At 47.0% G+C, this 15,471-nt stretch overlaps 1 protein-coding gene across 1 annotated transcript in view; it reads right to left on the bottom strand.

The window, feature by feature from the left end:
• The window catches only part of DAAM2 (dishevelled associated activator of morphogenesis 2), a 91,226-nt gene that overhangs the window by 32,153 nt on the left and 43,602 nt on the right, over positions 1 to 15,471 (bottom strand). The window contains exons 3-9 of the mRNA XM_025383398.1: positions 11,359 to 11,448; positions 7,853 to 7,927; positions 7,273 to 7,367; positions 4,507 to 4,840; positions 3,417 to 3,527; positions 1,927 to 2,030; positions 798 to 864 (exon numbers count right to left, since the gene is read on the bottom strand). Coding sequence (XP_025239183.1) covers positions 798 to 864; positions 1,927 to 2,030; positions 3,417 to 3,527; positions 4,507 to 4,840; positions 7,273 to 7,367; positions 7,853 to 7,927; positions 11,359 to 11,448 — 876 coding nt within the window. The remainder of the gene's footprint in view (positions 1 to 797; positions 865 to 1,926; positions 2,031 to 3,416; positions 3,528 to 4,506; positions 4,841 to 7,272; positions 7,368 to 7,852; positions 7,928 to 11,358; positions 11,449 to 15,471) is intronic.

Here is a 15,471-nt window from a genome sequence, read left to right as displayed (position 1 = left end):
CAGGGGAGGCTTCCACAGCCAGCATACTGCCAAGGCTCTGGAAGTGGGATGTGATGGTTCATTTTAGGGGTCAACCTGATTGGATCAAGGGATACCCAGATAGCTGGTATGCTCAGAAAGCATTCTTTCTGAGTGTGTCTGTGAGGGTGTTTCTCAAAGAGACTGGCATTTGAGTCAGAGGACTGAGTAAGGAACATCCCACACCAGCTCCACCACAGCACAGGGCCTGGAGAAATGGCTGTGGGGCCACCTAGAACCCTACTACCATACTCTGCCATCGCTCCATCCTGTGGGCTGCTCATCATCCAATTAGCTTAGGGTCTGGAGGAACAAAAAGGCCAATGAAAGGTGAATTTTCTGTCTCCCTCTTCTGGAGCCAGGACACCCTTCTTTTCCTGCCCTTGGACATCAGAACAGTAGGCTCTCCAGCTTTTGGACTCCAGAACTTGCTCCAGTGGCCCCTTAGGTTCTGAGGCCCCTGGCCTTAGACTAGGCCATGCTACTGGCTTCCCTGTTTCTCCATGCAATAACTCCGGCCTGTCATGGGGTTTCTCAGCCTTCATAGTTGTGTGAGCCAATTCCCCTAATAAATGCTCTCTCATCTATCCATCTCTGTATGTATCCTATTGGTTGTGTTTCTATGGAGAACTCTGATCACAGGACCTGGCCATGGGGGTGCCCACCAGGGAACCAGCCCACACCAGCCCTGCCACAGCACAGGGTCTAGAAAAGTGGCTCTGGGGCCACCAGGAACCCTACTGCCCTATTGCAATCGCTCCACCCTGCCGGCTCCTCACCATGTCAAACCTCCTGGCTAGCTCCAGGTCATCCTCATTCCGCACCATCTCGAAGAAGTCTAAATGTCTAGACAGAATGGGGAGGCAGAGAGATAGACGTTACAGCCAGGACACACCCTTGGTTGAGGGTTACAGCCCCTTTGAGCCCCCCACTGGCTAAATCTGAAAGCTTCATTCAAGCAAAGTGAAGGCAAAATGGGAAAGAAGCTGCTGTTTGTAGGACACCCATTGTCTGACCTTTATAAGATCCCATGACCTTCCTTCGGGGAGGCCAATCTAGGGTCCCTTCACCTTAGAATGGGCTTCTATACTTTGGCACTACTGACATTTTGGGCTTGCTTATCCTTGGTTGTGGGAGGCTGATCTGTGAGGATGTTTAGCAGCATCCCCAACCTCTACCTCCTAGATGCCAGCAGGACCCCCCAGTGTGACAACCAAGAATGTAATGTCTGCAGGCATTGCCCAGTGTCTCTCAGTTGAGGACATCAGCCCTATGTCTATTTTCCCCAGTACTTTCATAGGGTCTCCAAGTCAGCCCTCAAAACTGATCTCTCCCTCATTTTCTATCCTCATGCACACATCCACTCATTCCACCTCAAAAGGATCCATTCTCTGTCCCTTAAAACCTAGTGTAATAAAATAGCCTAAATGAATGGAACAGAACCAGTGGGGCCTCACTGGTACCACATGGGAACATAATTGTGCCCTTGGATCAACAAGGGCTTTATAGCAAGCATTTTGGGTGGGACATTTCTTTGTTGAGCAGAAAGGTTCTGTGGGACATTTAGCATTCCTGGCCCCCAACAACCAATACCAGTACTGCCCACCACCAACCAGTTTGAAAACCAAAGAACACCCTCACATATTTCCACATGCCCCCCAGGGGGCAGTACTGCGATGGTTGAGGGCTACTGGGTTCACCTGTCTATAACATCGGAGATGAGACAAGCCGGTCAGCAAAGAGGACAGGCAAGGGCACCCCTGCCCCCCACAGAACTGATTCTGAATCTATGCTGGGTATGGCAGCTGGCCTCCAGAGGGAAGGGCAGCCTTCACAAAGGTCCCAACCATCCCCATCTGAGGCACTGTCCCCGCAGGTTTGCAATGGAGACGGTTGCTTGGACCTTACTTGTCCAGGATGGCATTTTCATGTTGCCGGAGCTTGTCAATCACAGGCTGTATCCCCAGCATCAGGAATTCATACCGTAGATGTAGGCGGAACTCCAGATTATCCTGGGGGTCACGAAGGGAGGGCCAGACTCATTGGCAGATCTCAATTTCCACAACATCCCCAGTGGAGCCCTCGTCACCACCCTAGCCACAGACCCAACACACCTCCCACAGCTAACTCACCTGGAGCTGCTTCAAGTCCCAGAGCTCCAAGAAAGAACAGAGACCTTATTTCTTAGTCTAAAGCAAGCCCAGCTTCTTTTAGGTCTCCTGCCCCACTTCCTTCAAGCCCCTTGCCAGTTTTTGCCTTCAGCATCAAAGAGCAGTGTTGTACAGTGACATGGAGCACAAGCTTTGGAATCAGATAGATCTTGGATCTGGTCTTGTGACCTTGGGAAAGCTTTTAGTTTCCCCATTTGTGAAATGGTCATAACATGACTAATCTACAGGGATGACACTTGTTACAATTCCCTGATGAGGTGTGGTTACCAGCTAATCAGAGCACATGACAGCCATGAAAAGCTGGTACCAACAAAGGTGATGTTAGCACCTGAGGGGAAGATTATTCCCCCAACCGGCCTTCCCTAACCCAGGGCATAAGGACAAATTGTTTAAAAAAAAAAAAAAGTTTTCCTAGCAGAAAAAAAGGGAAAGTAAAGATCATTAAATTGCTCCCTTTGCCCCTTTTGTCCTTCAAGTTAACCTTGACCAGGGCATCTGATTGCCTTAGAATTTGGAATGTTCACCTGCTTTTCAAGTTCTTCTACTGTTGCTTTTTTTTTTTTTTTTTCTTTGAGACAGAGTTTTGCCCTTGCCCTCTAGGCTAGAGTGCAATCATGCAATCTCGGCTCACTGCAACCTCCGCCTCCCAGGTTCAAGTGATTCTCCTGCCTCAGCCTCCCAAGTAGCTGGGATTACAGGTGACCGCCACCACACTCACCTAATTTTTGTATTTTTTTAGTGGAGACGGAGTTTCACCCTGTTGACCAGACTGGACTCAAACTCCTGACCTCAGGTGATCCACCTGCCTAGGCCTCTCAAAGTGCCGGGATTACAGGCATGAGCCACCACGCCCAGCCTGTTGCTATTTTTATACTTCAAGAATCCCATTCTGACCCCAAAAGTAAGGGAGACCAGAAGGCATACCTAACAGAAGGCACTAGAAGAACATGACCAGCCAACCAGAAAACAGTCCAGAAACAGCTCCCTACAAACAAGGTCCCAAACTCGCCCTCCTCCCACCAATGATTCCCCACCGCCCTGAGCCAGCATCAGCCAGCTCAGCTCTGGGTCTGTTCACAATGCATGATGCTACCTATGCAGGCAACTCCCCAGGAGCCCTCCCAGGTTTAATATCAAAAGCAATTATTGGGGAAGCAACACACTCACACACTCTACCCCAGGTCCAGAAAGTCAGGGAACAGCAAGGGCAAGGAGAAGGCACCCCACCTCTCCAGCTCCAGCATTGAGGACTGCATTGATGAAGGACATGATGGCTGTTTTCAGATTCACTTCATCCCGGTACCGGCCCAGACTTCGGTCTAACTCGTTCAGCAGGGTCTAGGTGGAAACGCAGGACACAGCAGGAGAGGGCTGAGTCCCCCCCAAGTGTGGCCTTTTTGCAACTTTACTCCTGTCGCCTCCACTACCTAGAATACCCCATCTGCTCTCTCCATCTAATCAGGTCTGTCCAATTTACTCTGGGCTGCCCCAAACCTCACCTCTGCCTAGAAAATTCCCTTGCCTCTCCTCACCTCAGTGGCAGTGTTGCCTCACTTCCTCTCCACTCAACCTTTGGGGCTTGGTCTACATAGTTGAGCAGTGCTTCAGTGCCGCTTTATCATCGTGCTCCAGCTGTTTACAGCTCATATGTATTCCCTGCCTGGCTCCTTTATGGTATGGACGCTGCTTTTATCCCTTTTCCATCTTCTGGAGTCAGGACCCAGTTTTGGGCAATAAACTACAGGGTTTGTAACATCAGTTCCCATCTCTCTGGACTTACTCTGTGCCAGGCACTGTGCTAAGATACTTCATATTTACTATTCATCTCATTGACACTTTTCTGGGCAGGTCAGGGAAAGAAAAGAGAATAGCATGGCTGAAGCCCCCAGGGATGATCCCAGTGTTCCACATTAGGCATTGGCTCAAGCATAGCACCTAAAATCTCTATCTCAGCAATTGCACTCAATTCAACAATTCTTGACTGAGCCCCTATCATGAGCCAGGTGTTGAGGTTGGAGATGTAGAGCCCCAAAAATAATGCAGGCCAATATTCCAGCTTCCAGGAACCCACTGACTAGTAAGGAGGACAAGTCCATTTCCCACCCAAACTCATAACTCTTAAGGCCCTGCATGTGTTTTTATACAAGCCTTCGAGGTCCCAGTACTCTTCGCCTGTTACCTTCCAGGAGCAGGCATGCAGACCACATTACCTTCCTTTTTCCCCAGTTTCTGCTGCAAAGTGTCTTCAGGCTCTCACTCACGTGTGACATCCTCCGTCCCACCCAGCTGGCATCCCGCCTCCAGCCAGGCCCCTCACCTGGAAGCGGGTTCGCTCCGCTGCGTACACCTGATAGTGCAGCATGGCCTGCAGCACCTTCTTGTGGCCACCAGGCACGAGGCACACAGCACCCAGGATCTCCAGCACAGCCACCTTGGTCTTGCTGTTCTCTGTGCGCAGGCTCTGGGCTATGGTACTAATGGCCTCAGGCTGTGCCAGCACATGTGCCCGCCCCTGGGAGTTGTTCATCAATGCTTTGATGCAGCCGATGAGCGAGGTGTGGATGCGGCTCTCACAGGTGGCATGGTCCATGCTCCGGAGAAAATTTAGCAGACAGGTCAAGCCCTCCAGCTCAATGAAGCGGGTCACAAACCTACAAATCAGAGCCATTAACAAATAAAATGTATTGTATTTGCATATGATTCTGCGTACACTTTGCAAATAGTTACCCACTTACCCGTGCACCACCATGCACCTTGTCCCACCTACAGTAGCTACTTGGCTTATTTGTAGTTTATCTAAAGCACTGAAATCCTATCATCTTCACAAGAGACTTGTGTCTTATTTGCATTTTAAATACTGTGCTTTTGCATATCATTGTCAGTTGCATAGCTAAAATAGTATGAATGTGAAGGGGATGATCATGATAATTATCAGAGCTGTTAAACCTCAACACTCCTCTCCAGTGAGGATGGAGATTAGGAGAATTACAGTCAGATAATAAAGAGGACTTCCAGATAGGAAGGCCATCAGAGTCATCGAGTCATGGGGTTAAACCTAGGGAAGCTACATTTCAAGTGATCCTAAAGAAAATAGCAGAGTTATCTATCTTGAATGTTAGCAAAAAAAAAAAAAAAAAAAATTAAAACCCATTTAGCTCAGGGGTTCTTAATTTGGAGTCTGTTCTGCTGAAGAATCTATGGATAGCATTCACAGATCCAAGGACTTGGGTGGGAAAAGAAAATTACATTTTTATTTTCGGTAACTTCTAATTAAAATTTAGCATTTTCCTCAATGACGAATATCGGCAATAAATGACAGTAGTAGTAAATGACAGTAGCACAATCTGTGACTCTGTCACCCCAAGAAATCACAGCTATTTTCATACCAAATTACAGTTGTACCAGGTATCTCAAAATACCATTTGCACTCCTCAGTACTTCAAAATTATGATGGTTATCAGACTCGCAGCTGGCTCTTGCTATTTAAGGTATAAAGAAGCACAATTCATTGCTATCTCACTTTTATTATTTGTAGCTGTATTTTCATTATTTGTTCATCCTATCTTTGTATCTATTATTTAAAACATCATTCCTGAGAAGCAGTCCATAGGTTTCACCTGGGTGTCGGATGTCCATGGCATGCTCACACACACAGGTACCCTTGATTTAGTAAAATAATTAATGATCTAAGAAAACTATTATAAATAACATTACTTATCCCAAGTGTATTTGTGTTTATGTTATTATACAAATACGCCTAGAAAATATAAGAATGTGCTCTCAGACTAAGTTGTTAACAATAGGTATTTTTTTATTTTTTTCTGTTACATGCTTTTCTGCATGCCATAAACTTTCCACAATGACAACGTGTGACTTTTGTTATCAGAATATTATTAAGGGAAATTACAATAAGTTGGGGTAGGAGACAAACCTGGCAACTTCCCTTCAACCCCTGTATTTCCTGACTACCTCATCCTTTCCTCTCTCCCCTTCCCATTCCAGAACCCCACCACTACCAGAATGACAAGAGACAATTAGGATGTTCCCATTCTTCTTGAGGCTATGTCTAGTCTCCTGGGGAGAGAGCTCAGCTCCGACAACATAGACACCCCCACGCAATGGATGGCTAGCTCTTTGCCAGGGGAAGAGTGGAAGGCAGCTCCCGATTGTTTGCTCATTTCCATGGTGTAAATGCTCCCAGCATAGCCAATTTCAAGCTACAGACTGATGTCATTGAATGCAGAGTTGGGAAGAGATGCATATTTCATAGTGTTTCCATGTGTATACAATGCATGTAAACTCAAAAGTGTACATTATAGTAAATGTAGAAAAATAATTGGGTAATTTGGGCGTGAAGAGTTTCAAGTAGTTATTACCTTTGTTTTGATACAACTTATTGAATCTTAAACTTATATAATTGAAATTTTAATCATAGCTACGTTTAACCACCAGCTTACAAAATTGCTGAAAATTTGACAGTCGGCATTCGCCAGCTGGTACGAGCCAGTTCCAGCACACCACGGGGCAGACCCAAACACAAGGAGACCCACTTTGGGCCCCACACATTGTGGCCTGGGAAGGGAAAGGGGTCCTCCCATGGCTCCAGGACTTCTACCGCTTTTCCCATTCTAGATGGCAAATCCCATCCAGAGACACCACACGCCCCCTAGTGGCTGGAGTACTTCTCTACCCGCGCGTTCCTCCTTTCCTGGATGGGGCACTCACCCTGCCCCCTCATCCTCAGACGGCTCTTTCTTATGTACCTTGTCCATTTGGTCACCCTCCTATTCTATCCCCTTACCAAAAATAAATCAATAAATTTTAGAAAGCACTTGCCCTCGATTCCTCTTTAGAGAGCTCCTCAGGACCTGAGGTTTATCCCACTTTCCCAGGCTTCTCTCCCCTCCTCCCAAGCCCTGGCAGCCTCTCAGGAGAGGAGTAGGGGCTGGGAAGTGAAGTCAGGTGAGGCAGAGTTGGCCAGGAGGACCGGCATGGGAGCAGAGCACTGCACAGGGCTTCAGGAAGGCAAGGAGACCAACTGTGAAGGGACATGGCAGGAAGCAAAAGGGGGAAACTGAGTTACCTCATAGGCTGTGTCCGGAGGGCCGTCTTCAGGTCTTCCACGACTTGGTTCCTCATCTCCGTCTCCTCCTCATCAAACGCGTACAGACTCTGCATCTGAGAGCCAGCAGGTAGAAGGGGGCAGAAGTCACGCTGGGCTGCCTGTCTCCCAACCCCCTGCACTCCAGCCCAGGTGTGACCCAGGGGCCATGCTTGCCTCAGAAAGGGTGAGGCCTCGGGGAATGGTTTACTGAGACCGACTGTTGGCCCCTGGGAAGACCTAGATTCTGGGCTGGGACTTCACTCTCTTCATCTGTGAAATGGGGAGAATTACTGGCCCGGTTTATTTCCCAAGTTTGTGTGATGCCCACATGGATTTTAAAATGTTTAAATGGTTGGGGGACTCTGAGATTGCACAGAGGAGGGGTGGATTACCTTAAAATTTCATGAATAACTGGAAAGCTGAACTCCAGTGAGTGGGCAGTAGGGCGCTGAGGAGCAGGAAAAGGCAGTTTGGTGTGTCGGGGGTGGGGGCTGGGGGGATCCCTCTCTGCCTTAGCCTTTCCAGGTGGGGGCAGGGCAGGAGAGGGGCAGCCACTCACCGCAGCCATGGAGTTGATGCGGTCAATGTAATAGTCAGGCCAGCTGGTCGCCAGCTTGTTGGGGTCCTCCTGCTCCTGAAACAAGAAAAAGGACAGCATGGACCAACAGGCAAGGCAGGCCCGTGGCCTGAGATCCTGAGCTTCATTCAATGTCAGCAGAGGGATTCATTTCACAGCTCTGCCCACGTGGGGTGGGCTGGAGGAAATTACATGCTCTCCCAGGCTTCCATTTCTCCCTTGGTGAAATACAGATGATGAACATTGACTCTCATGGCCAGCCAATGACACGGGCAGAAACCATGCAGGTGTATGTACTCTCAGTGAGCAACATGCACCATTTTTTTAAAATTCTTTTCTCTTGTTCTGTTTGCTCAGCTTGTATTTAATGAAATGTAATTTCCTGGCTGTTAAATCTAATTCAAATTTGTGTTTATTTTTATACATCTTTTTACTTTTTCTGATAATCTCATTCTCATATTTTACAAAAGTATTGGTCTGTGACAGTTGGGAAATTTAAAAACTTAATCTTTCAGGTAGTTCTAGAACACTAATAGAAAACACTTGGCACATAATAGGCACTCACTAAATAGTAACTTTGGAAAAATAGAGAAATTTCCAAGGGGTTGGGTTTTGAAAAGACTCAGGAGACCCCCTTAGGCCTGTGATTTAATTCCTGGCAAACTCCCGAATGAGGGGGATGTGCAGCGGGGAGGCAGAGCCCAGATCTGAGGACCTCTGGCCCAGTGCTCAGCCCTCAAGAGACAGGCTCTACTCTTCCCCAAGTAAGGGCAAGAATGATGGGAGTTAAAGAAATATTAATGTTGACTGAAAATCCAGCCTTCTCCAGCCAAATGGATCTGCTTCTGGGCCTCACACCCGTCCTGCTCATTCCTGTTCCTGTGCCCCAGGTCACTTTGGAGGCTCCTCCCCATCTGCTTTCTCCACTGTCCTGCTTCCAAATCGGCATGAAAACTTAACCTCCTCCAGACCCTCCCTGACAAACCACCTCTCCGCCAGCTGCCAGCGGGCCCTGCAGTTCTCAGCTCCATCCACCCGATGTTTTCTATTTCGTTTCACAAAATATAAATTTTAGACCAGTAGGAAAGCTGCTTTGTTTGGGTTTTTATGACTTCACATGGTTAAATGTTAAATTTAACCATGGTTATACGTGTTAAATTCTCCATGACTGAAGGCCAAACATTCTGTCTTCTGCCTTTGGGAGGGGAATCAGCACCAAAAACAATTGCGTCGGCAAACACGTCCTTTCCTGCACTTGCTGGCTCATCGTTTACCCGTGCCATGTGCACTGAATGGGGACCTACTAGATGCCAATCACCATACTGAGCTCTGCAGGTACGGAGTACGGACTAAAGAGTCATGGTCTCTGCCTTCCATGTACTGCCAGTCCAGTACCAGAGAAAGGGTGGTCAGTGTTGTACGGTAGAGCTGCCCATAGCAGACCTTGGAGGGTGATCCATCCAACACAGAAAGCTGTAGGGGGTGGGGGTGAGTGGTCTAAGAACACGAGGTTATTAAAGAGTATTACAGCTAAGACAGGTGGGGAGGGTGTTATAGACAGAGGAAGTGCCATGTGGGAAGGCGGAAGGGTGTGAAAGTGTGTGGGGAAATTACAGTTTGGTTTGGAAGGCAGTAAGAGATGCCCTTGTATTTTAATAATTTTTTTTTTTTTTTTTGAGACGGAGTTTCGCTCTTGTTGCCCAGGCTGGAGTGCAATGGCATGATCTTAGCTCACCACAATCACTTCCTGCTGGATTCAAGTGATTCTCCTGCCTCCTGCTGGATTCAAGTGATTCTCTCCGCCTCCTAAGTAGCTGGGATTACAGGCATGTGCCACCATGCCTGGTTAGTTCTGTATTTTTTTTTTTTTTTATGGTAGAGATGGGGTTTCTCTATGTTGGTCAGGCTGGCCTCGAATTCCTGACCTCAGATAATCCACCCACCTCAGCCTCCCAAGGTGCTGGGATTACAGGCATGAGCCACCATGCCTGGCCTTTTTTTTTTTTTTTTTTTTTTTCCAGTTGTAGAAGAGACCAACTTAAGGGAACTCCATAGTAAATCAATTTGGAAAATGGAGAATCATGAGATATGATTAATTACTCCTGAAATTTCTTTCCTTCCTTCTTTCCATGATTTGAGCTTTTTAAAGACCTGCTTTTCTCACAATGAGATGCATAAACACAGAATGTTATATTCTGCAGGTGCTTAATAAAGCGTGCATTGAGTATACTAGACAATGGCTTATAGTGTGTGCAGCCCATGCCTCTTGTCACAGGTCCTCAGCCTCTAGCACTATCCTCCCCAGCAGTCCCAGGTTCTAGCAATGGGCAGCCACTCGCCATAACTGACTGGATGGGCTATGGGTGAGTCTTGACTCTCTAGGCCTTCTTGGCCTCATCTGTAAAATAAAGAATGAGACTGCATCAACACTGGGTTGTTTTCCAGGTTCCTGCAACTCTGAAATGGTGTATATTTGAATCCTCCAACATTATAAGGTCAGTCTGGCTCAATGTGGAGCCCTGGGGATGGGATAAATGTCTTCAGCAGGAAGAGTAAGAGAAGAGCTATGAGTGGGCACAGGAGCACGGAGAAGACACGGCTCAGACTCTGCCCAGACCTTCCTGTCTCCTCCCAGAAGGGAGGGAGCCTGAGCCTCAGGCATGGGAATACCCAGGCTCTGGTCCCCAAACACCAAAGCAATGTAGGAGGGCAGAAGAACAAGTTTTAGGCTTGGGACTCGAGTCTGAAAACTGGGAGGGTGGAGGGGAGAGGAGGAAAGTAGGCCATGAAAAGAAAATTCAGGAGTAAAAGAAACAGACTAAAATAGAAAGGGGGAAAGAGAGAGACATAGAGACAGAGGCAAGCTGAAGAAACACAGAGACGGAGACAGCAGAGAGAAGAATGCACAGCCACTGGGGAAGCAGAAGGGAGGACATCAAGTCCAATTAAGCTGGACTGGAGCCCAGCATACCCCTTTCTAGGGAGGGCCACAGCAGGAGGCTAACAGCATCTTTGAATGAGCAAGAGGAGAGGGAGGATATGCTGAGGAGGACAAGGACTGATGTGTGAGCCCTAGCCTGGGACAGGGTGGAGGCTAAAGATCCAAAAGAGGACACCCCTGTCCCCCAAACTGATTTCTTATAGCAAAGCTGCTCCAGGCATGGTCCAGGAGGCCCACCCTCCATGCCTGGGAGCAGGCACGAGAGAGTCCAGACTCTGCTTCTTTGTCTCTCTCCCAGCCAGCCCCAGTCCTGGAATGCAGCAGGTCCTGCTTAAAGGGTGTTTGAAAAAGAGAATCCTATTTCTGTGAGTGTAAGCTCCAGAAGAGCAGAATTTCCTTTTTCTATTTTATTCACTGTTGTTCCTCCAACACCTAGAACAGTGCTGGCACGTAATAAACATCAGGTGAATGGATGGGCAGGCAAGGCAGCAAGAGCCACCCCATGCCATGGACCCTGAGATGTGGCCGGAAGGGTCAGAGACGGCACCTTCTTCTTGCTGCAGTAGATCTGCCATTTCTTCTCAGGGGGCAGTGCAAACATAGCCTCCCGGTTTTTGTCAGTGAGATCCAATTCATCCTGCAAAGACAAGAAAAAATATGTCTGACACTAGGGATGGTTAAGATTAGAATAGTCAGCCCTGCAGGAAATTAGAATTCCCCCAGATCAGGTCCTCAGCCTACTATCTTCCTCCCGAAGAGCATCAAAGATATGATAGGGCATTTGCTTTTCTGTGAGAAATATAGCCCCATCCCCTTGCCTCAACCAGCCCTGTGTGTCTTCCATTGCACTCCCTTTACTTCCTGTCCACCCCCAACCTTGTCTCTGCAAATCCACCCTCCTGCTTCAAGTCACCCTGTTCCCTGCGCGTCTCCTGCATTGCTTTGCTAGCTCCTGATCCTCTCGCCCCACGGTTTCTTGTCTTCCATCCCTTGTGATTCTTAAGCTTGTGGACACCATAATACAAAGCCTAACAAAGAAGGGAGTTGTCTGCAGATCTAGTTCTGCCTCTCTCCAATTCTCGCCCCATCCTTCAGGTCTACCTGCCCTGCAAATCTCTCCCCTAGACATTCTCTGGCTCCCCCAAACTCAGCATGGGCCCCTAGCATGGGCTGGAGAGAGCTGGTGAGGACAAGGGGCTAATCAGAGTAGGATGGGCGAGCCATGCCCAGGGAGGCATTGATCTGCTTCCGAGGGAGGGAGTGCCTGCTGGAGGCAGCCCCTCCCACTGCAGGACCACCAAGAGAAGGCGCCGGGCTCCATCAGGCTAGTCCAAACTTTCCAAGGAGCAAACTGGAACTTTATGAGGTCATATTTGGGGTAATTCCTAGGTATTTTGGGGTGAATTTAAAGGTTTTGCTGTGCTAGGCGGCCCCTGAAAATCTTTTGAAGCTGCTTCTCCTATCATGCATGAGCAATGCCTAATGCTAATCAAGGGCTAATCAAAGGACTAGTTATTGAGCCATGGAGAACATTGTGTGCTTTTTTAAAAATCAAAAGCAAAAATTGCATTAAGCATAAATTAAGCATAACAAAGCATAATAGTACTAACCTTTATATTTTCAAATACAATAAACAGTGAAAACAATATCTAAGGAAGTATAATAGTCTTAAATTTTGATATCTGTAATCTTTTCCCTATACTTTTATTCAAGGGAGAATATTAAGACTTTCTTCTCTCACCTAGATCAGAACTGCCTAATAGAAAGATAACAGGGGCCACATATATTTTCAAATTTTTCTAGTCACGTTAAAAACTTTAAAAGAAATAGGTGAAGTCAATAGTACATTTTATTGAAACCAGTAAATCTAAAATATAATCATTTAAACATATAATCATGTAGAAAATTAATAATGAGATATTTTACATTCCTTTTTTCACACTAAGTCTTCAAAATCTGGTGTGCATTTTACAGTTACAGTTCATCTCAATTCAGATGAGCCAGTAGCCCCATCTGGCCAAGGACTGCCATTCAGACAGCACAGACAAGGGATATTTGAAATAATACCCATTAGTTCACCTGCCTCTGGAACTCAAGACTCCTGCAGATTTAATCCCATACAAAAGTTCTTCCCTAGAACTGCTCTCTAGGTATCCCAGGAAGTTCTTTGTCAAAATTCCCAGAATGCTGTTTGAAGTTTCTTTTCCACAATCAAAATCAGAAATAAAAGAAAAAGGAGAGTTATATGCACCTTACATTTCCCAACACAAACTCTGCACCCCTACAACCTCTGTGCCTTTGCTTACACAGTGAGTCCTGCCTGGACAGGCCTCCATACCCACTCACACTAAGGACCTGGTCTAATTCCTAGGGCACAGTGTCAGCCTCCTCCCGCAAGCCTTCAGTAGACCTTCCCAGGTAAGAAGAATCTCTCCCTTCCTAAACTACAGAGCAGTTCCACATGAGCTTGTATTCAGGTTATTGATGTACTTGTCTTTTCCAGCCAGTGGTCTCTATCTCTAAATCAATGGTAGTTTTGCTCAGCCCAGGCAGCATATAACTGCTGACTGCTTGCTTCTTATTAAACCTCACTTCCCTGGTTTCTTTAGCAACTACGCTCCTGAGCAGTCTCTCCTGTTTCACCCTATGTTCTGCGTGGGCTTCCTTGATGACTTCTCCTCTTCTATCCTACCTTTAAATGAAGTCCCTCAGGGCACCGTCCTCCCTCACCTGTTCCCCAGGACTCAGCTATTATCTCAGACTCTCTCAAACTCGTACCCCTAGGCCAACAGTTTCCTGAACTCCAGCCCCTGGGGCCCAACTGTCTCCAGTACGTCTCCACTCTGATGTACTTACATAGAGTTACTATGTCCCAGGCACTGTTCTAAGTGTGTAATGTTTATTCATTTGTTTATAACTTAGAACAACTCGTTTTACAGATAAGGAAACTGATGTACAGAAAGAATGTGTGAATTGAATTCATCATCCCAGCCCCCTAAACTTGAATCTCCTCCAGCATATCCTATCCTGTCCAGGGTCCCAACATCCATCCAACACTTCATGTCAGAAACCGGGGGGTTCTTTGATTCCTACTCACTCTTTGATCCTACCAAGTCCTATTATCTTTCCTCCTAAATAGCTCTTGAATCTGTCCACTTCTCTCCATCCTCACTGCTAATACTTTAGTCTAAGGCACCCTTCTCTCTAACCTGTAGGATTAGGAGGCAAAAGCCTCCAAATGGTCAACCCAGAACCCTTCTTTAGCAGAGCACCTTGCATGGTCTTTTAGAAAGGTGATCAGATCACCTCAAATCCCTGCTTAAAATCTTCCATGACTTTCCACTGCCCTTAGGGTTTAATCCAAAAACTTTAGTTCTTCTGGTCTTCATTGCGTACCTCAAAAGGACCCAGCTTCTGACTTGACGCTCACATATACCATTTCTTCTGAAGTCATTGTCCTGAACCTCATTCACTTATCATCTCGGTGAAAATGTCACTGCTTACAGGGGCCATTGTGACTTCCCCCAGTCTAGAACACAGCTTCCTGCTAGGCACTCCCATGCCCCCACCCCCCGAATGCTCCCTGTCCTAGCACTCATCACACTTGTCTCTGCTCAAGATCAGTCTTCCCTACTAGGTTTTCACATTCTTGGAGGTAGGGGAGGTCTCTGGTGGCTCATCACTACATCCCTAGGACCCCCATACAGCCCAGCACCCAGCAGTCTCTCCAAGAAATATTGTTCTCTTGTTTGAGAGATACCTGATGCTATTCTTCTTGCAGGCAAGACTTGTCTGACTCACCCTTGTTTTTGCTAAAGTGCCATGCAAGGGTCCCTGTCCTGAAGATGCCCAGTAAATATCTGTTGAATAAAAGAGCCAAAGAAAGGAACACAGCCCATCACATCCTTCTTTCAAAACTCACTCTACTCAAGAAAACATCCCTGACTAACACAGATCAGGCTCCAGATATTATACTACACTAGCAAACACTTTGTCCGCCACCACTTGCCCCATCCAGAGGAAAGCTAAAAATCGGGAAACAGTGAGTTTTCCTAAACCTGATGTGACAAGGAAGCTGGACAACTGTTTCATATAACCTGCATAATCTCATGTTACAGGGACCCTGTCATTGAAACAGCTGGATTGGTTTAACCAGGTATATTTATTAGCAAATACAAGTATAAAACTACATTCCAACCACATGGCATTCTTTCTTTTTTTTCTTTTTTTTTTTTTTTTTTTTTTGAGACGGAGTCTCGCTCTGCGCGCCCAGGCTGGAGTGCAGTGGCCAGATCTCAGCTCACTGCAAGCTCCGCCTCCCAGGTTCACGCCATTCTCCTGCCTCAGCCTCCCGAGCAGCTGGGACTACAGGCGCCCGCCACCTCGCCCGGCCTGTTTTTTTTTTTTTTTTTTTGTATTTTTTAGTAGAGACAGGGTTTCACCAGGTTAGCCAGGATGGTCTCGATCTCCTGACCTCATGATCCGCCAGCCTCGGCCTCCCAAAGTGCTGGGATTACAGGCTTGGGCCACCGCGCCCGGCCGGCATTCTTTCTTTACTGGCTTACTAATGGCCCATCACAGAATGAGTGACCAAGAGCTAATGGTAGATGAACTTGTACTTATGGCTCTTTTTTTTTTTTTTTTTTTTTTTTTTTTTTTT

This window comes from Theropithecus gelada, chromosome 4, assembly GCF_003255815.1.
Source record: "Theropithecus gelada isolate Dixy chromosome 4, Tgel_1.0, whole genome shotgun sequence".
In the NCBI taxonomy this organism is placed as follows: Eukaryota; Metazoa; Chordata; class Mammalia; order Primates; family Cercopithecidae; genus Theropithecus; species Theropithecus gelada.
Note: the sequence above shows the minus strand (reverse complement) of the source record. Positions and strands in the feature narration are given on the sequence as shown.